Source organism: Staurois parvus, unplaced genomic scaffold (genome assembly GCF_062004578.1).
Source record: "Staurois parvus isolate SC_StPar_1 unplaced genomic scaffold, SC_StPar_1.0 ptg002507l, whole genome shotgun sequence".
Classification (NCBI taxonomy): domain Eukaryota; kingdom Metazoa; phylum Chordata; class Amphibia; order Anura; family Ranidae; genus Staurois; species Staurois parvus.
The window spans coordinates 40,159-62,138 of NW_028320303.1; the positions used below are offsets into that span (position 1 = coordinate 40,159).

The following is a 21,980-nucleotide window of genomic DNA, read 5'->3' on the forward strand; positions in this document are numbered from 1 at the left end:
CGATGGATGGAAGATACATGGAAGATGGATGGAAGATACATGGAAGATGGATGGAAGATACATGGAAGATGGATGGAAGATACATGGAAGATGGATGGAAGATACGATAGATGGAAAATGGATGGAAGATGGAAGCCATAAAAGGACGTCTATATACCGTACATAATACCATAAAATTCACTTATTTAACGATTCACTCCTGAGTTAGTATTATTATTTATTACAGATACTTCTATAGCGCTGACAATTTACTTGTCACTTTACATATATAGTACATTCACATCAGTCCCCGCCCTCAAGGGACGTACAGTTGAAGGTCCCTAACTCACATTCATACATTTGTATTCTAGGGCCAATTTAGACAGGAGCCTGGAGATTTCTCAGAGATCCGGGTGGAATGAGATCTCCAGTCCTGGGTCCAGGGTTTGAACAGCCAGCATACTGATTATACAGGTGTGTGCCGGTATTTTTGTAGATACCTGGCCGTAGTTCTGGGCTTCTCTGGCCGTGGTTCTGGGCTCCTCCCCAGCATGTGGTGTGTGAATCCATTATGAAGTAAAGTCACATTGCCCATGGATTTATATAGATGTTAATGTGGTACATGGATGTGGGTGAATATAGGTGGATGTGGGTGAACGTAGGTGGATGTAGGCGGATGTGGGTGGATGTAGGTGAACGTATGTGGATGTGGGTGGACATAGGTGGACGTGGGTGGATGTACGTATGTGGACATAGATGGATGTAGGTGAATGTATGTGGACATAGGTGGATGTAGGTGGACGTAGGTGGATGTGGGTGGATGTGAATGGATGTAGGTGAACGTATGTGGACATAGGTGGATGTAGGTGAATGTGGATGGATGTAGGTGGACGTATGTGGACATAGGTGGATGTAGGTGGACGTATGTGGACATAGGTGGATGCAGGTGGACATAGGTGGATGCAGGTGAACGTATGTGGACATAAGTGGATGTAGGTGGATGTGGGTGGATGTGGATGGACGTAGGTGGATGATCATCCCTTTACATTCGCCCACCTATAGGTATACATTGTGGTTCAGTCTGACAGACAGATCTGGACTGGAGGCCCATGTAAAAAGGGCCTTAAATCCAAATGAAAGAACTCCGCCCATATTACAAGATTCAGAAGAAACTGGATCCAGTCTGCAAAGCCAACATCCCTCTAAATATGCAGAAGACACCAAAAGCTCATCTGGCTGTCCACAGACGCAGAAAACATTCGTACCACGTCCAGCTGGCGAAGAGCAGAAAGATTGGACGTCTATGAATTCCCCACACACCTTGACAAGGTGAGAAGATCAATCACTGAGAATAACATTTGAGATAGTGCCATGTGGGACATGACGGCACCGGATCTGCCGGGTCACCGTAATAGAATTGGCGCTGCTCCAGCATGAACTGCGGAACGCTGATTGCTCCCAGCTCACCAAACCAGCCGCTGGGACCTTACATAGAGACGGACGTCTATAGAACCGCTCATCTCACCTCCAGCAGGGCCACCCACACGTTGTACAGGGCCACCAGTTTCAGCACATGCAGCTCCAGGATCCTCCACAGGAAGACCTGCACCCGGTGCAGGAGCTCGGAGAACTTGTAGAAGAGGACAGTGAGGCGCTGAGCCACCAGATCCCACTTGCTGAGGTTTTCTGAGACATGAAACAAGAAGACAAATCAACATTCAGACAGAAGACCTATCCAGTCAGGTGATCAGTGCTTCGGGGACCCCTATACAGCAATAAATACACCGAGTTTGGGCTCCTCCCTCCTCTAGGTAGTCCCCGGCCATACTCCGCTTCAATGATCAACTAAAGAGAGGCCTTTATTTCTATCAGACCTGACTGGCATACACAGAGAGGAATGGTAACGCACAACCACTGTACACCACTACTAAATGGGAAAATATATTGTTTATCATGGAAACTGCAAAAAATGTACAAATCTAACAGGCTGATCACTTTAATTGCAAATACTCACCTGTGCGGCGATGTCTGGGAGCTCCTCACCTGTGCGGCGATGTCTGGGAGCTCCTCACCTGTACTGCAATGTCCGGGAGCTCCTCACCTGTACTGCAATGTCTGGGAGCTCCTCACCTGTACGGCGATGTCCGGGAGCTCCTCACCTGTGTAGCAATCTCCGGGAGCTCCTCACCTGTACTGCAATGTCCGGGAGCTCCTCACCTGTGCGGCGATGTCCGGGAGCTCCTCACCTGTACTGCAATGTCCGGGAGCTCCTCACCTGTACTGCAATGTCCGGGAGCTCCTCACCTGTACTGCAATGTCCGGGAGCTCCTCACCTGTACTGCAATGTCCGGGAGCTCCTCACCTGTACTGCAATGTCCGGGAGCTCCTCACCTGTACTGCAATGTCCGGGAGCTCCTCACCTGTACTGCAATGTCCGGGAGCTCCTCACCTGTACTGCAATGTCCGGGAGCTCCTCACCTGTGCGGCGATGTCCGGGAGCTCCTCACCTGTACTGCAATGTCCGGGAGCTCCTCACCTGTACTGCAATGTCCGGGAGCTCCTCACCTGTACTGCAATGTCCGGGAGCTCCTCACCTGTACTGCAATGTCCGGGAGCTCCTCACCTGTACTGCAATGTCCGGGAGCTCCTCACCTGTACTGCAATGTCCGGGAGCTCCTCACCTGTACTGCAATGTCCGGGAGCTCCTCACCTGTGCGGCGATGTCTGGGAGCTCCTCACCTGTACTGCAATGTCCGGGAACTCCTCACCTGTACTGCAATGTCCGGGAGCTCCTCACCTGTACTGCAATGTCCGGGAGCTCCTCACCTGTGCGGCGATGTCTGGGAGCTCCTCACCTGTACTGCAATGTCCGGGAGCTCCTCACCTGTGCGGCGATGTCTGGGAGCTCCTCACCTGTACTGCAATGTCCGGGAGCTCCTCACCTGTGCAGCAATGTCCGGGAGCTCCTCACCTGTACTGCAATGTCCGGGAGCTCCTCACCTGTACTGCGATGTCTGGGAGCTCCTCACCTGTACTGCAATGTCTGGGAGCTCCTCCCCTGTACTGCAATGTCCGGGAGCTCCTCACCTGTACGGCAATCTCCGGGAGCTCCTCACTTGTGCAGCAATCTCCGGGAGCTCCTCACCTGTACTGCAATCTCCGGGAGCTCCTCACCTGTGCAGCAATCTCCGGGAGCTCCTCACCTGTGCAGCAATCTCCGGGAGCTCCTCACCTGTACTGCAATGTCCGGGAGCTCCTCACCTGTACTGCAATGTCCGGGAGCTCACCTGTGCGGCGATGTCTGGGAGCTCCTCACCTGTACGGCAATCTCCGGGAGCTCCTCACCTGTGCAGCAATGTCCGGGAGCTCCTCACCTGTACTGCAATGTCCGGGAGCTCCTCACCTGTACTGCAACGTCCGGGAGCTCACCTGTGCGGCGATGTCTGGGAGCTCCTCACCTGTACGGCAATGTCTGGGAGCTCCTCCCCTGTACTGCAATGTCTGGGAGCTCACCTGTGCGGCGATGTCCGGGAGCTCCTCCCCTGTACGGCGATGTCCGGGAGCTCCTCCCCTGTACGGCGATGTCTGGGAGCTCCTCACCTGTACCAGGAGACTCCAGCCGGCTCTTCTGGGTGCTGGACTATCTCACTCTGTCCTTCTGAACTATGCAGGGCCTTAGCTGTGCTCAGTACAACCCATAGCTACACCCTAGGATGGGACTACAGAACACCTCCCCTTCGCCCCTTCTCCATAACACAGACAGGAGGGGTTCTGTGGTCCCCAGTGATAGCTGGAAGCAATGTAATGAGTGCAGCACAGGCAGACAATGTACAGGAAGCTATCAGCTGACAATATTTATGGCAGGATCAACTTTCTTTGCACTTTTTATACAGAAATAATAAAACCTCTCAAAGTATATTTAAAGGGCCGACAACAGAAGAGATGGAAGGTCACATATATATATATTCTGTACCTCCAATAATTCGGTTTTCTCCCCGTTATTCTGCATGAATTTAATATTCTGCTTTCAGATAAATGATCTATTTCTTTGTCTTAACAAATTCTTGTAATTTATCATTGAAATAAAAAAACATTTGTACAGAAAGATTCCATCCTGTGGTGATCCGGCCATGGAGTAGCCATTGCCTTCATGCAGCTCAGACAGCAGTGAAATGATTGCGGGGGGAATCCTATGGGGGGAATCCCATGGAGGAGGATGTGGAGGATCCAACCTGCCAATGGATTCCGCCTCATCTGGTAACTTGGCCGGTGAGCTGCATTGTACAGGATGAGGATGATGATGATGATGACGTGTCATTTACAACGAAGGCCGGAGCTGAGCGGAATCACAAGAGCTCTGCTACCAAGTCCCTCGTGGGAAGGAACGGTGCAGCAGGACGAGGATTATCGCGCCAATTATGAACTACACTTTACATTTCAGGAAAGCTGAGCTGGGAGAATCGCAGAACTGCCACTTCAGTAAAACTGCCTTATACTGATCCCACGGCTTCAATAATGACCGGGAACAAGCATGCAGCTCCGGAGTTAGACTTCCCCGGGCATATGATTGTTCCAGGTCGGCAATCAAAGTATTGCAGTCAGGGACAGCCAGGCAAATGGCACTTTCAGGAGAAGCTCAGCCCAAAATCACGTCCTGTATGACTCTCAGCACTGCAGTGATGGCGGCTGCAGCAAAATCTGTGTGAGCCTTCTAGACGCAGGAGAGCGAGACCGCGATGTTCTCCTCTTCACAGAACGCCTCCAGCAGACATCGAACTTTCATTGTTTAATGGAATTATTTTTGGATGTTGGATTTGTCAGTTCTCACCTCCATGGAGTGATCCGTCTTCAGCACCCTCCTCCTCTTCCACCTCCGCATCGCTGCCAGGACCAGACGCCTCTTCTACTTCCCGCTCCTCACTAACAAACACAGAAATAGATACAATGTATATATGATATTTCTACTACAGGGACCTATATAGTGCCGTCATACATATATTGTACATTCACATCAGTCCCCGCCCCCGAGGAGCATACAATGTATATATGATATTTCTATTACAGGGACCTATATAGTGCCCTCATACATATATTGTACATTCACATCAGTCCCCGCCCCCGAGGAGTGTACAATGTATATATGATATTTCTACTACAGGGACCTATATAGTGTGTCATACATATATTGTACATTCCCATCAGTCCCCGCCCCCGAGGAGCGTACAATGTATATATGATATTTCTACTACACGGACCTATATAGTGCCCTCATACATATATTGTACATTCCCATCAGTCCCCGCCCCCGAGGAGTGTACAATGTATATATGATATTTCTACTACAGGGACCTATATAGTGCCCTCATACATATATTGTACATTCCCATCAGTCCCCGAGGAGCATACAATGTATATATGATATTTCTACTACAGGGACCTATATAGTGCCCTCATACATATATTGTACATTCACATCAGTCCCCGCCCCCGAGGAGCGTACAATGTATATATGATATTTCTATTACAGGGACCTATATAGTGCCCTCATACATATATATTGTACATTCACATCAGTCCCCGCCCCCGAGGAGCGTACAATGTATATATAATATTTCTATTACAGGGACCTATATAGTGCCCTCATACATATATTGTACATTCACATCAGTCCCCGCCCCCGAGGAGCGTACAATGTATATATGATATTTCTACTACAGGGACCTATATAGTGCCCTCATACATATATTGTACATTCCCATCAGTCCCCGCCCCCGAGGAGTGTACAATGTATATATGATATTTCTACTACAGGGACCTATATAGTGCCCTCATACATATATTGTACATTCCCATCAGTCCCCGAGGAGCATACAATGTATATATGATATTTCTACTACAGGGACCTATATAGTGCCCTCATACATATATTGTACATTCACATCAGTCCCCACCCCCGAGGAGCGTACAATGTATATATGATATTTCTATTACAGGGACCTATATAGTGCCCTCATACATATATATTGTACATTCACATCAGTCCCCGCCCCCGAGGAGCGTACAATGTATATATAATATTTCTATTACAGGGACCTATATAGTGCCCTCATACATATATTGTACATTCACATCAGTCCCCGCCCCCGAGGAGCGTACAATGTATATATGATATTTCTACTACAGGGACCTATATAGTGCCCTCATACATATATTGTACATTCCCATCAGTCCCCGCCCCCGAGGAGCGTACAATGTATATATGATATTTCTACTACAGGGACCTATATAGTGCCCTCATACATATATTGTACATTCCCATCAGTCCCCGCCCCCGAGGAGCATACAATGTATATATGATATTTCTATTACAGGGACCTATATAGTGTGTCATACATATGTTGTACATTCACATCAGTCCCCGCCCCCCAGGAGCGTACAATGTATATATGATATTTCTATTACAGGGACCTATATAGTGCCCTCATACATATATTGTACATTCACATCAGTCCCCGCCCCCGAGGAGCGTACAATGTATATATGATATTTCTATTACAGGGACCTATATAGTGCCCTCATACATATATTGTACATTCCCATCAGTCCCCGAGGAGCATACAATGTATATATGATATTTCTATTACAGGGACCTATATAGTGCCCTCATACATATATTGTACATTCCCATCAGTCCCCGCCCCCCAGGAGCGTACAATGTATATATGATATTTCTATTACAGGGACCTATATAGTACCCTCATACATATATTGTACATTCCCATCAGTCCCCGCCCCCGAGGAGCTTACAATGTATATATGATATTTCTATTACAGGGACCTATATAGTGCCCTCAAACATATATTGTACATTCCCATCAGTCCCCGCCCCCGAGGAGCGTACAATGTATATATGATATTTCTATTACAGGGACCTATATAGTGCCCTCATACATATATTGTACATTCACAGCAGTCCCCGCCCCCGAGGAGCGTACAATGTATATATGATATTTCTATTACAGAGACCTATATAGTGCCCTCATACATATATTGTACATTCACATCAGTCCCCGCCCCCGAGGAGCGTACAATGTATATATGATATTTCTATTACAGGGACCTATATAGTGCCCTCATACATATATTGTACATTCCCATCAGTCCCCGCCCCCGAGGAGCGTACAATGTATATATGATATTTCTATTACAGGGACCTATATAATGCCCTCATACATATATTGTAAATTCACATCAGTCCCCGCCCCCGAGGAGCGTACAATCTAAGGTCCCCAACTCACATTCATACATACACAGACTAGGGACAATTTAGACCGGAGCCAATTAACCTACCAGCATGTCTTTGGAGTGTGGGAGGAAACCAGAGTACCCCGGAGGAAGCCCACACAGGCACAGGGAGAACATGCAAACTCCAGGCAGGTGGTGCCGTGGTTGGTACTCAAACCAAGGACCCGAGTGCTGCCAGGGGGAAGTGCTGACCACTTAGTCACTGCGCTGCCCATATTTTACCTTTCAGGGTGAAGACTTAAGCTGGCTATAGATGGAACGATTTTCTCTCCTGCAACCTGTGAAAGTCGCTGGATTCCCCCATAAACACAGTCAGCATTGATGGGGGAATCCTTTCTGGGGAGCCACTGTGTTCTCTCGACCAGGAGATGGCTATTGCTGCCGGCAATAATCGCATGAGACATCCAACATGCTGGTTGTACCCCCGTCAATCGATGGATCAATTTGGGTACATAGATGGATGGAATCTCGGCCGGTCCCTGCAGGGCCACCTATAGCCGGCTTTAGAGAAGTCTTAGCCAAGACCTGTCATGGAAATCTTTGGCCTCCAATTCTCTGCTTTTAGCAGACAAAGCTCTATAACTTACAGGTACTGTCAGAGCTTTCCTCCCCCCACCCCCACAATCTTACCACCCCCCACACTATGGTGGACAAGAAGGGGCACATGTGTTTCTGCACTCTAGATCTGCAGATCTTCTGCCCCGGAATGCCCTCCTCCGGGCCCCTCTGCCTTCCATCCTCTAAATGTGTATTCCTGCTGAGTACTTGTCAATGTCCTAATGAGCTACAATGGGTGGTAGTCTGCGTGATCCTGGCTGGTGATCTGCGGATGGTGATCCTGGCTAGTGATCCTGGCTGGTGATCTGCGGATGGTGATCCTGGCTGCTGATCCTGGCTGGTGATCCTGGCTGGTGATCTGTGGATGGTGATCCTGGCTGCTGATCCTGGCTGGTGATCCTGGCTGCTGATCTGTGGATGGTGATCCTGGCTGCTGATCCTGGCAGGTGATCCTGGCTGGTGATCTGCGGATGGTGATCCTGGCTGGTGATCTGCGGATGGTGATGCTGGCTGGTGATCTGCGGATGGTGATCTGCGGATGGTGATCCTGGCTGCTGATCCTGGCTGGTGATCTGTGGATGGTGATCCTGGCTGGTGATCTGCGGATGGTGATCCTGGCTGCTGATCCTGGCTGGTGATCCTGGCTGCTGATCTGTGGATGGTGATCCTGGCTGCTGATCCTGGCAGGTGATCCTGGCTGGTGATCTGCGGATGGTGATCCTGGCTGGTGATCTGCGGATGGTGATCCTGGCTGGTGATCTGCGGATGGTGATCCTGGCTGGTGATCTGTGGATGGTGATCTGCGGATGGTGATCCTGGCTGCTGATCCTGGCTGGTGATCTGTGGATGGTGATCCTGGCTGGTGATCTGCGGATGGTGATCCTGGCTGCTGATCCTGGCTGGTGATCTGTGGATGGTGATCCTGGCTGCTGATCTGCGGATGGTGATCCTGGCTGGTGATCTGCGGATGGTGATCCTGGCTGCTGATCCTGGCTGGTGATCTGTGGATGGTGATCCTGGCTGCTGATCCTGGCAGGTGATCCTGGCTGGTGATCTGCGGATGGTGATCCTGGCTGGTGATCCTGGCTGGTGATCTGCGGATGGTGATCCTGGCTGGTGATCTGTGGATGGTGATCCTGGCTGCTGATCCTGGCTGCTGATCTGTGGATGGTGATCCTGGCTGCTGATCTGTGGATGGTGATCCTGGCAGGTGATCCTGGCTGGTGATCCTGGCTGGTGATCTGCGGATGGTGATCTGCGGATGGTGATCTGCGGATGGTGATCCTGGCTGGTGATCTGTGGATGGTGATCCTGGCTGCTGATCTGTGGATGGTGATCCTGGCTGCTGATCTGTGGATGGTGATCCTGGCTGCTGATCCTGGCTGCTGATCCTGGCTGGTGATCCTGGCTGCTGATCTGTGGATGGTGATCCTGGCTGCTGATCTGTGGATGGTGATCCTGGCTGCTGATCTGTGGATGGTGATCCTGGCTGGTGATCTGCGGATGGTGATCCTGGCTGCTGATCCTGGCAGGTGATCCTGGCTGGTGATCTGTGGATGGTGAGATCGGACAGAAGTGTAGGGAGCACCTAGGGGGATCTATGGTTGGTGTAAATGGGGCCGTAAAGCAACATGCGGATGAAAAGCTGAACTAAGCAGTCCTTCACACATGTGAGTATATACCGTATACACCCCCCATAGGTAGATTTTTTTCCCAGCATTCCAGTGTATGTACAGAAGGTGCTTCACGCCACACCTGATATAAGAGGCTGATCACACCCAACAAGGTGATACAGAGATAAGGTTGTCATGGGAACAGGAGATTATTTACTCCCTTTTTTGGTGGATTTGTGACTTTTATTGCTGGTTAAACATTCCATAGCAGAATAGACGGGAAGGTGACCCAAAGCCTTCAAAGGCGTCTGGAAATTCCACATGTCTATGCTCATGGAGATTATCTATTATTTTCACCACTTGCACCCCCCCCCCCCCCCCCCGCAAAGTCACACACATATATATGTGATTTGCATTTCTTGATAGGGGGTGTGTGCGCAGCCCTGCCTGCGCTGCCATTGGTGGCTATGGATGTCAATCACCAGGTCCCAGCCAGAGATTGCCCGCCGACACCCAGCGATCGCGGAATACTGACAGTGGGGGGGCTGTGTGTAAACAACACAGATCGCTCCTGTCGGCAAGGACATGCTGCTTTGTATTTCTCCCTAGTAACACAGCACATGGGTAACCCTTTGATGGCCCCAGATGTTACCCCCCTCCTGCCCAGTGCCATTAGTACACTGTCGGGGCTTTTTATTAGCACTGATCACTGTATTGGTGTCACTGAGGATGTCAGTGGCAGTTAGCCCCCCCCCAGTGTCAGAATGTCCGCCGCAGTCCCGCTATAAGTCGCTGATTGTCGCCATTACTAGTATAAAAAATAATCCCTGTATCTATACCGCCATTTGTAGACGCGATAACTTTCTCGTAAACCAATTCATTTATACGTATCAGGATTTTTTTTAGTTCAGACAAGGAGCAGAATACATTGTGGCCAAAATTTACGACGAAAATTGATTTTTTAAAAATTTTTTACTGGACATGTTTAATAGCAAAAAGTCGAAAATATTGGGTTTTTTTTTTCTCAAAATTGGCGGTCTTTTTTTTTTTTATAGAGCAAAAAAATAAAAACCACACAGGCGATCCAATACCACCAAAAGAATGCTCAATTCGTGGGAAAATCCTCTGGGGGGGGGGGGGGATCCTCTGGAGGGGGAAGGGGTAAAACAACTGAAATAAGACTGCAGCGTGGCAGAGGCTCATGTGGGAGTTTTATTCGATTGTCGTCATCAAGTTGGAATTACTGATTCGGTCAGACTTGGGGCTGAGTGTTGAATTCATTTCTTTTATCCCATGGGGGGCTATCAGACGGATTTCAGCCTGCCTGGAAGGTGTGCCCACCCCATTACAGAAGAATGTTCCAACAGCCGATATACATTCATGAGAGCGAGGCGCCCCACCATGGCTGCATCCGGGGTCCAGGCCTAGAAGTCGAGGGAGATTCACCAATGGAGTCCCTATGGGATGTGGAACCCCATTAGATGCCATCAAGGTCTCTATTACAGCAGCTGGGAAGCTATGGTCCCCTTCTCTCCGACCTATGACATCACAACTCCCAATATACAGAGTGACATCACAACTCCCAATATACAGAGTGACATCACAACTCCCAATATACAGAGTGACATCACAACTCCCAATATACAGAGTGACATCACAACTCCCAATATACAGAGTGACATCACAACTCCCAATATACAGAGTGACATCACAACTCCCAATATACAGAGTGACATCACAACTCCCAATATACAGAGTGACATCACAACTCCCAATATACAGAGTGACATCACAACTCCCAATATACAGAGTGGACACTTTGTATCCATGAAATGTAAAGTTCGATTCTCCGATAACCGGATGTCTGTGTAGGCAGACGCAGCATTTCATGGAGTTCAGAGATGTTCTCTGTTCCTCTATCTTGGGGCACAGCATTGTCAGCACTGACACCAGAAAAGTGCCCCCTTACATGGGGGGCTATTGGAGGTGGAAAGTCAACCTGCCGCTGCTCACAGGACCCCCAGCAACTGCTAAAGGGACCCCGAGGTTCCACAGAACTCTGGCTGAGAAGGTCTGTGCTGGATACAAGGAATTCATGAGATGATTGGACTGTGTGGGGCCATTCAGAATAGAAATATACATCATGATTGGAATCACAATGCGCGCATGCTGCTTCTAACAGACACAAATGTACCCCCAGAGACACGGGAGCCCCCCCGATATGCTCACCCACTGCCTTGTAGTGTATTGCTCAGAGATGCCTTCGCCAGGTCGGTGATGTGCATGAAAGGCCGGTGGAAGTAGTGGAGCTGAAGGATACAGGCCAGGAGGAAGAAGCCAGGGATGAGGATGCTGGTGAAGAGCTCCGACACGCTGAACTTCTCCAGTCCCAACGCACCCAACCTAAAGCAAGAAATAACCTTTAGAACGAGCTTTAAGTGGAACGGAAAAATAAAAACAGTTCAATGTCACAGTTGCTTGTGTTCTCATTCAAACCATCAAATGGCCGGAGTCACAACTGATCACATGAGCAGCACCATGGCAGTTATAGATCAAACAGAGGCCAAGATGGCGGCTTCCTTGGCTGAAAACAATGGGAGGGTTTAGTTCCACTTAAGGCTCTATTCACACTTCAAGTCGCACCATATAATTGCACACCAGTCTTGTGAATGGATGACTCCATGCATGCAATTCAAACTAGTCAGTTGTCTGTGTGATGGGCTTGAAATGTACAAAGAACCAGTCAGGACAGAAATATGGGAGATGCTGTCTGACCTGAAGGAAAGAGGAGGACCAAATAGGGCAAGTATAACCACAGGAGAGCGCCCTCCACAGTGACCAGATGGTAATACAACACTATTATGGGGCATCAGGAGTTGGGGGTCTAGGATACACCTCTACCCGGAGTTGGGGGTCTAGGATACACCTCTACCCGGAGTTGGGGGTCTAGGATACACCTCTACCCGGAGTTGGGGGTCTAGGATACACCTCTACCCGGAGTTGGGGGTCTTGGATACACCTCTACCCGGAGTTGGGGGTCTAGGATACACCTCTACCCGGAGTTGGGGGTCTAGGATACACCTCTACCCGGAGTTGGGGGTCTAGGATACACCTCTACCCGGAGTTGGGGGTCTAGGATACACCTCTACCCGGAGTTGGGGGTCTAGGATACACCTCTACCCGGAGTTGGGGGTCTAGGATACACCTCTACCCGGAGTTGGGGGTCTAGGATACACCTCTACCCGGAGTTGGGGGTCTAGGATACACCTCTACCCGGAGTTGGGGGTCTAGGATACACCTCTACCCGGAGTTGGGGGTCTAGGATACACCTCTACCCGGAGTTGGGGGTCTAGGATACACCTCTACCCGGAGTTGGGGGTCTAGGATACACCTCTACCCGGAGTTGGGGGTCTAGGATACACCTCTACCCGGAGTTGGGGGTCTAGGATACACCTCTACCCGGAGTTGGGGGTCTAGGATACACCTCTACCCGGAGTTGGGGGTCTAGGATACACCTCTATTCGGAGTTGGGGGTCTAGGATACACCTCTACCTGGAGTTGGGGGTCTAAGATACACCTCTACCTGGAGTTGGGGGCTCAGGATACACCTCTACCTGGAGTTGGGGGCTCAGGATACACCTCTACCCGGAGTTGGGGGTCTAGGATACACCTCTACCCGGAGTTGGGGGTCTAGGATACACCTCTACCCGGAGTTGGGGGTCTAGGATACACCTCTACTCGGAGTTGGGGGTCTAGGATACACCTCTACCCGGAGTTGGGGGTCTAAGATACACCTCTACCTGGAGTTGGGGGCTCAGGATACACCTCTACCTGGAGTTGGGGGCTCAGGATACACCTCTACCTGGAGTTGGGGGCTCAGGATACACCTCTAGCTGGAGTTGGGGGTTCAGGATACACCTCTACCTGGAGTTGGGGGTTCAGGATACACCTCTACCTGGAGTTGGGGGTTCAGGATACAGAGGAGGAGGGTCTGTAGAAGGGGAGGGAGAAGGACATGCGGGAAGCTCACATGGGGGACACTTACTGCTCATCTGTGAGGGAAGTCAGGTTTTTCCAGTAGATGGGAAACTCTTCAAACTGAAAGGTATAGATGGCGATAAGGACCAGCATCGTGTAGGCCACCACCAGCCACCAGAAGAAGTTCAGCAGCTTCCGCCAGAGTGTGTAATACACCTGAAAGAACAGTCCGGAACACAAGGTCAATCAAGGAAGAGAAACATTCTTCCATTTTCAGAAGGAAACCTTCTCGGCTTTTTCCCGTTTCACCGGACCCCAACCCATAGAGCCGATTCCTTAGCTCACATCCTCAGACTAAGCCAACATCCCCGAAGCAGAGACGTGCTATCATGGAAATGGCTCCCGCCAGCTCCGCCCCCTCCCTGCACCAGATGTGATTGGTAGCTGCTGTGCCAGTTCACAACCTCAGATAACGACTGCCATGATAAACAAGACATGCAGAATGGTTACGGCTTGAGGGCTGAAAGGTCAAGTTCTGTTCATTCATTCAATGGCTCATACAGATGAGGGGCCCCAGTAGCTCACTTGTTTTCTACTTCAAAATAATGTTTCATGTAATTACCAAACCTGTAGCCCTGTTGTGGCCCCCCAAAACCTGGCTGAAATACTCCCAATAGCTCTGGACATGCCATACGCTGGCCACTTGCCCCAGGACTACAGAGGTGAGCGCACATTCTAGTGAAGAGCTGTGCATGCGCAGTGTGCCCTCTCTCCCTCCATCACAGCACTGGCTTTTCAGCATACACGTTCCTGTACTAGACTTGGAATGTGATTTGGTGATGTCACTATGGAGCTGCTCACTGTTCTCATTGCTGGAGGCTCTGACATGAGGAAACAAAGCCCCGCCTCTACCAAGATGGCGGCCTCCACATTCAGACACAGTGCAGAACAAGGCAGAGGGCAGTACTGGGGAGAGACCGCAGCAATATTGGCGATTGATCCTTTGCCCTCCACAGTTCAGTTCCTCTTTCATTCTAAAATACAGAATTAGAAAGGATTTTCCTGGTGAAGGGAAGCCTAGAACTAGTGAGGATTTCTTCTTTCCTTTCAGTTACTCGGTTACAGATTTCCCTCATTTCCTGTCTGATGAACTCAATGTCAGCAGAACAGGAAGTGAGGGGAAATCTCTCCGCTTATCAGAAGATATAAGAAGAAAAATCATCTCAGTTTACAAAACCAAAGTTCCACCAACAACGTATATTGCGTCCCGTCCGACTTCTGGACGTACCTGGAAGATGACGAGGCAGAGCAGGAAGAGGAACATATAGACGATTTTATAGACCACCAGCCTTCCGGCGAAGCTGACCACGATGAACATCCCCCCGCAGACGTAGATCCAGTATTTGGCGTAGAATCCCATCACCTGCTCCCCCAGACACTTCAGTAGATGCTTCTCGGCAGACTGACCTGCAATGACAGACCATGGACCCCATCGTCAGACCGTGGACCCCATCGTCAGACCGTGGACCCCATCGTCAGACCGTGGACTCCATCATTCCAAGTCCGATAACACGGGGTGCATTATGGGTAACATGGTCCCTGCACTCACCAGATTCCGGGACTGTCACCTCCTCCAATGGTGGGCTCACCCTCCGACGTTTCTGCAGCTGCTCAGTGACAAACTGGTGGAGGAGAAGCCAAAATGTCAGCGTGTAGAGGAGCTGGAAGACAAGAGGGAACCCAAAGGCCAGAATTATTGTCTACCACAAGAGAACGTTCCGTGTGATTATCAGCAGAGCCGAGTCCCATACACCTGAGAAGGATCCATATCTCACTGACAAGAAGGGGGATCAATAATCAGGACTTCTGATAAAGTATAGATTACATAGTACAGAATTATTATTATACAGGACTGATCGCGCCAACAGTCTGCTCGGCACTTTACAGAAGCATAAATGTACATCAGGTGAACAGAGAGAATTATGGAGGGCTGAATATGAGATCCGAGAGATTTTTAGTCGAATAGGCTGACTGGGTCTGATATCAGATGAGAGGTAAGTGGCCTCCAATACCAATCAATGCTTCCAATAGCAGGAGACTAAAGTATATCTATCCTCAGGAACACTCATTTCATATCCTGCAGTTTACTGATCCTCCACTAGGGCGGCCCGTCAGGGACTTCCTGTCCTCGGGTGACAACTCCCACTCATGGTACCATGTCTATGGAGCAGCATGGACTATTGAACACCTCCCCTTCAATCCATCTCCATAACATATGGAGGGGGGGTTCTGCAGTCCACACAGAAAAGGCGGTGTCAGAGCGAACACTAGTGGCTGAGAACACTGAACACAGAATGCACAGCAAGGTACAGCATGCTCGCTGGATTGCTGCATTTTTGCACTCTAAATAAAAAATGGTTTCAATTGTAAATGTCACTGACAACGGGACAGCAAATAGGTTGTCACCTCATCCCATTACACCTTGGCACACATTATTACAAGGGTTCCGGGGCCAATTCAGGTGGTAATTAAACTCACTTAGTGCCTTATCTGCATAGATCAGCCTCAGGACCTGTCATTATATGTGTTCGGGGTCAATGGGTTGAGGTGACAACTCTATAAAGACAACAGATTTCCATATAGTTTGAGGGTAAAAGGAAACCAGTTGTAGACCATAAATGGCTGATGACCACTGGTGGCTGTAGGCCAGTCCTTGTGGTTGGGTGGGCTTGTGTGGCATTTCTGCACCCTGGTCTGGCTAGAATTGGCCGCTTCTGTTTAGTAGAACATATAAAAGTGTGTAAGTTGGAGGCAGCCAGGCAACTAACATTTTCTGAGGGTTTCCTAAAAAGAAGTCTTCAATAAACTGTATTCTGGTTCTAAGGGTTGCCCCACATCTCAGTCCAACATTGTGTTCTGAACAAACCCGGCAGACTAAGATCGACCTTTGTCCTCCATATGGCTCCGCTCTACGGAACTTCGGCATCTTTCTGCTGGGATGAGCCGGCATTATGGGGACACTTTACTGGGGCTGCAGGTCTGCTATGAGAGATGATGGGAAGGAAATGGGGTTACCATAGCTCCAAGGTTCAGGCAGGGGTACGGGGCTCGCTCCAGTCCCAGCTGGGACAGCCTCATGAAGCCAAGCCGTGTGGGCAGCTCGTTCTCCAGGTCCATGCTCCAGACGTACTGTAAGCTGCAGAGTGTCATGGCGTAGAGGAGGATGAAGGGGGAGCACAGCATAGCGAACTGCCGCCGGTTCCGAACCATCCAGATCAGGCAGGCCCAGAGAAGCAGAACGAAGGTCAGCCAGCTGTGATAGGTGATACTCCAAACCTGCCGGACGACAAGCAGAAAAAAATCGTTAGATTAGAAATATTTCACTTCAAGGTCCAAAACAACTGAAATTAAAGGACAAACCTGCCGGGAACCCAATTCTACACTCATACCTCCTCTCCTGTACATTCCCAAACCCTTCAGTGTGAGAGACGGGTCACTGCAGACCCCCCCCCCCCCCCTCAACGTTTCATCACTCGAGGTGTCACGGGTCATACTACCACCAGATCCAATATACTGGAAGAAAGAACTAAATCAGAATCCCTCATCCTTTTATACATGGAGGAACCCCGATAATGACTTTACCTACAACTCCGGATACATTAGTGTGATGGTCAGTGGGAAGAATGTCCCTTACATTGGTGGTCAGTGGGAAGAATGTCCCTTACTTTGGGGGGGGTCAGTGGGAAGAATGTCCCTTACATTGGGGGTCAGTGGGAAGAATGTCCCTTACATTGGGGGTCAGTGGGAAGAATGTCCCTTACATTGGTGGTCAGTGGGAAGAATGTCCCTTACATTGGTGATCAGTGGGAAGAATGTCCCTTACATTGGGGGTCAGTGGGAAGAATGTCCCTTACATTGGGGGTCAGTGGGAAGAATGTCCCTTACATTGGGGGTCAGTGGGAAGAATGTCCCTTACATTGGGGGTCAGTGGGAAGAATGTCCCTTACATTGGGGGTCAGTGGGAAGAATGTCCCTTACATTGGGGGTCAGCGGGAAGAATGTCCCTTACATTGGGGGTCAGCGGGAAGAATGTCCCTTACATTGGGGGTCAGCGGGAAGAATGTCCCTTACATTGGGGGTCAGCGGGAAGAATGTCCCTTACATTGGGGGTCAGTGGGAAGAATGTCCCTTACATTGGGGGTCAGTGGGAAGAATGTCCCTTACATTGGGGGTCAGTGGGAAGAATGTCCCTTACATTGGGGGTCAGTGGGAAGAATGTCCCTTACATTGGGGGTCAGTGGGAAGAATGTCCCTTACATTGGAGGTCAGTGGGAAGAATGTCCCTTACATTGGTGATCAGTGGGAAGAATGTCCCTTACATTGGTGGTCAGTGGGAAGAATGTCCCTTACATTGGGGGTCAGTGGGAAGAATGTCCCTTACATTGGGGGTCAGTGGGAAGAATGTCCCTTACATTGGGGGTCAGTGGGAAGAATGTCCCTTACATTGGGGGTCAGTGGGAAGAATGTCCCTTACATTGGGGGTCAGTGGGAAGAATGTCCCTTACATTGGGGGTCAGTGGGAAGAATGTCCCTTACATTGGGGGTCAGTGGGAAGAATGTCCCTTACATTGGTGATCAGTGGGAAGAATGTCCCTTACATTGGGGGTCAGTGGGAAGAATGTCCCTTACATTGGGGGTCAGCAGGAAGAATGTCCCTTACATTGGGGGTCAGCGGGAAGAATGTCCCTTACATTGGGGGTCAGTGGGAAGAATGTCCCTTACATTGGGGGTCAGTGGGAAGAATGTCCCTTACATTGGTGATCAGTGGGAAGAATGTCCCTTACATTGGTGGTCAGTGGGAAGAATGTCCCTTACATTGGGGGTCAGTGGAAGAATGTCCCTTACATTGGGGGTCAGTGGGAAGAATGTCCCTTACATTGGGGGTCAGTGGGAAGAATGTCCCTTACATTGGGGGTCAGTGGGAAGAATGTCCCTTACATTGGGGGTCAGTGGGAAGAATGTCCCTTACATTGGGGGTCAGTGGGAAGAATGTCCCTTACATTGGGGGTCAGTGGGAAGAATGTCCCTTACATTGGGGGTCAGTGGGAAGAATGTCCCTTACATTGGGGGTCAGTGGGAAGAATGTCCCTTACATTGGGGGTCAGTGGGAAGAATGTCCCTTACATTGGTGATCAGTGGGAAGAATGTCCCTTACATTGGGGGTCAGTGGGAAGAATGTCCCTTACATTGGTGATCAGTGGGAAGAATGTCCCTTACATTGGTGATCAGTGGGAAGAATGTCCCTTACATTGGTGGTCAGTGGGAAGAATGTCCCTTACATTGGGGGTCAGTGGGAAGAATGTCCCTTACATTGGTGATCAGTGGAAGAATGTCCCTTACATTGGTGGTTTTGGAATATTTTGGATCTCATCTTCAGGCTTTATTAGTATCGGTGTTCCAGATTAGGTGGCGAGGATGAGAACCTCGGGTGGAACTTGTCTCATCTAAACCTCAGTGGAGGGTTTGGTGTTCTCTTTGCCGTTGCCACGTGTGGTCTTCATGCCAAGATGAATAGAGCTCTAAGACCCTCAGAACGAACATTGTATACGGTTTTTCATCTTTCAAAGGATTTAAAGGGATTGTCAATTGATTTGAAATCAATCATTCCACTGTACGGAACATCTACGAGTGGCCTAGATTTCAGACAACCATCAATTTCTCCAGAAAATCCGGCCCAGCAGACCTGGAGAAATTATTTGCTTGAAGAGCTGATCATTTGATGCTAAAAGAAGTCTAAAAAGAACCACAAAATGTAATTGTGGGATGTTTAGGTCACTCTGGCAACTGCTGGGGTCAAGGTGTACAAATCTACAATCGGAAGGAGGTTACACCAATTCAAGCTGCATGAGAGGTGTTACGACGGACCTTCGCCCTGAAGGAAATGTCATACCGCCCCCCCACCTTGCGAAGTGCCGCTGGACTTCGGGTCTTGTGAATCACACATACACCATACAATCTGCATCATATTAAAGTGTGATCGGTAAGAATGAGAGGCCATCAGTCCAAAAGCTGAAATTTAAACCAGAAATTTGTCTTACTGCCAAATCCACCGAGGAATGGCCCAGGACGAAGAAATAGGGTTATGGGCTGCCCCAGGCAAAGCCCCGATTTGATGCCCATTGTAGGGGATTCCATTCCATGGAAGGAAATCCACCACAATTCCAGCCCAACATCCTGGAAATTAGGGAATTTTGCATGGAAAAGGGGTCAGAGTCAGAGACTGGAAGGCAGTTACAGTCATTGCTATAGTTGCAATACCGTCTTCTGACGCCAAGGGGGCGCACTTCTTTCTGTTACAGTATGCCAAGAAATCTATCGATATTTTTGCTGAATAATCGATTTGAAGTTCTTGTGTTCTCATTCGGGGACATCACCTTCATCTGTAGGCATTGTTTTGTCTCCATGGGGTCGAACTTATTTTCACATGAGTGCAAATCTAAGTTATTTAGTTAAATATTCTTCATGTGAACTCTGAAGAAAGATTTGCAGCCGATTTTGGAGGCCAATCGTTTTATTGCATTCATTCGGTTTATTTTGTGGTTTCTGGTTGGGGAGGGGAGGTTGTGCAGTCTCATGCAAGCTGAGATAAATGGCTCTTTGATGCCCAGTTGGCCACATGGCAATAAAGAAATGATCTCTGTAGCTCCACCCACTATTACACAAGAACATTAACCCCTTGTGTTGGGTGTAACTATAGGGAATGAGCAGCAGATGTGAAGTTCTGTCCTCTCACACTTGGGGGCGCCATTGTCCTACAATCACAAGTTAGGAGCCATCTCTCCTCCATTGGTGGAATGACAGCCATGCTTGCGTCCAGTCCATGCATGCACACCTCCTACACCGCGCACATTCCACAGGACTGTCAAGTGATGTCACAGCCGGGCCACCCTCTGATTGGTCAGCCGTATGGGCCAGATGTGCTTCTTTATACTTTGGAAATTGTCGTTCTGGAAAAGGGGGGTTCAGAGAGGAAGTTGTACGCCCCCCCCCCCCTCAGGTTCTCTGGGGACTTTGCCAAAATGTTCACAAACAAGCCGCAATATAGATCTGCCAGCTGCTGTGCAATGAATGGGGGTGGGGCGGGCGGGGGGGCACAATTCTGTGACACTCCTACAAGTTGCCCCCGGGGTGCAGAATGTTCAGAAACAATATATTTATAGAGCTGTGCTGGAAACGTACAATTTATATTCCATCGGGGCCTCCATACACCCCGCTAAGTGGCCAATTACATCCAATCACCAAGACCGGACGGAGACGATTCGCAGCGCTTTATGGGTTCAACTTTACTGGATTTGGAGCTCGTCAGCCAAGGATTTAATAAAGTTATTGCAGATTTAAAGTGTCAGTTCACAGGAAATGGTGCTGGGCGCGCTGCTCGGTATTTTGTCGATTTTCTGAATTGGCTGAAATATCCGTCCCGGGTGGCGCAGTTGGTGGCGGAGGTCAAGTCCATGCGATTCAAGAGTCCATGCGATTCAAGAGTCCATGCGATTCACGAGTCCATGCGATTCACGAGTCCATGCGATTCACGAGTCCATGCCATTCAAGCTCATGCGATTCACGAGTCCATGCGATTCGAGTCCATGCGATTCAAGCTCATGCGATTCAAGAGTCCATGCGATTCAAGAGTCCATGCGATTCACGAGTCCATGCGATTCACGAGTCCATGCGATTCACGAGTCCATGCCATTCAAGCTCATGCGATTCACGAGTCCATGCGATTCGAGTCCATGCGATTCGAGTCCATGCGATTCACGAGTCCATGCGATTCACGAGTCCATGCGATTCACGAGTCCATGCGATTCACGAGTCCATGCGATTCAAGCCCAGTTCCTTCGGGACATTTCAGCCTCTATATAGGATTTACAATGTAATCGAGAGACATGACGGGATGGCACATATTCCAGGAATAGAGGGGAAATCTTCCAACCAGGACACCAATTCTGGTGACAACCTGAGATTCCCTCACTTTGGAGATATTTCCTCTCACTTCCTGTTGTACCTATAGGACAGGAAGTGGAGGGAAATCTCCACAATGCTAGACAGCAAAAAAACCTGATGGGGCTCTAACCCTTCCTTCATTCTATCCGAAATGGGAAAAACGTTCTGCTTAGAGTTCTACTAATTACTTTGCCCAACTGAACTTTCTATCTACCCCTCTAATACCAGGCCCCCCCCCCTCCAAACCGGGCCCTCCCCCCCCCCCTTCAATACCGGGCCCTTCCCCCCTCCAAACCAGGCCCCCCCCCCTTCAATACCAGGCCCTCCCCCCCCTCCAAACCAGGCCCCCCCCCTTCAATACCGGGCCCTTCCCCCCTCCAATACCAAGCCCTTCCCCCCCTCCAATACCGGGCCCTTCCCCCCCCTCCAATACCGGGCCCTCCCCAACTCCAATATGGGCCCTCCCCAACTCCAATATGGGCCCTTCCCCCCCCCTCCAATACCGGGCCCTTCCACCACCCCCCGCCTATCGGGCACTATTGCCCC

General features: G+C 49.6%; 1 protein-coding gene across 1 annotated transcript in view; it reads right to left on the minus strand.

The window, feature by feature from the left end:
- LOC149430712 (piezo-type mechanosensitive ion channel component 1-like) overlaps positions 1-16,880 on the minus strand; it is a 54,758-nt gene extending 37,878 nt beyond the window's left edge. Inside the window, exons 1-8 of the mRNA XM_089666067.1 lie at positions 16,854-16,880; positions 16,509-16,769; positions 15,043-15,154; positions 14,722-14,900; positions 13,501-13,649; positions 11,685-11,858; positions 4,808-4,899; positions 1,505-1,665 (exon numbers count right to left, since the gene is read on the minus strand). Coding sequence (XP_089522193.1) covers positions 1,505-1,665; positions 4,808-4,899; positions 11,685-11,858; positions 13,501-13,649; positions 14,722-14,900; positions 15,043-15,154; positions 16,509-16,769; positions 16,854-16,880 — 1,155 coding nt within the window. The remainder of the gene's footprint in view (positions 1-1,504; positions 1,666-4,807; positions 4,900-11,684; positions 11,859-13,500; positions 13,650-14,721; positions 14,901-15,042; positions 15,155-16,508; positions 16,770-16,853) is intronic.
- Between the last annotated feature and the right edge of the window lie 5,100 nt (positions 16,881-21,980).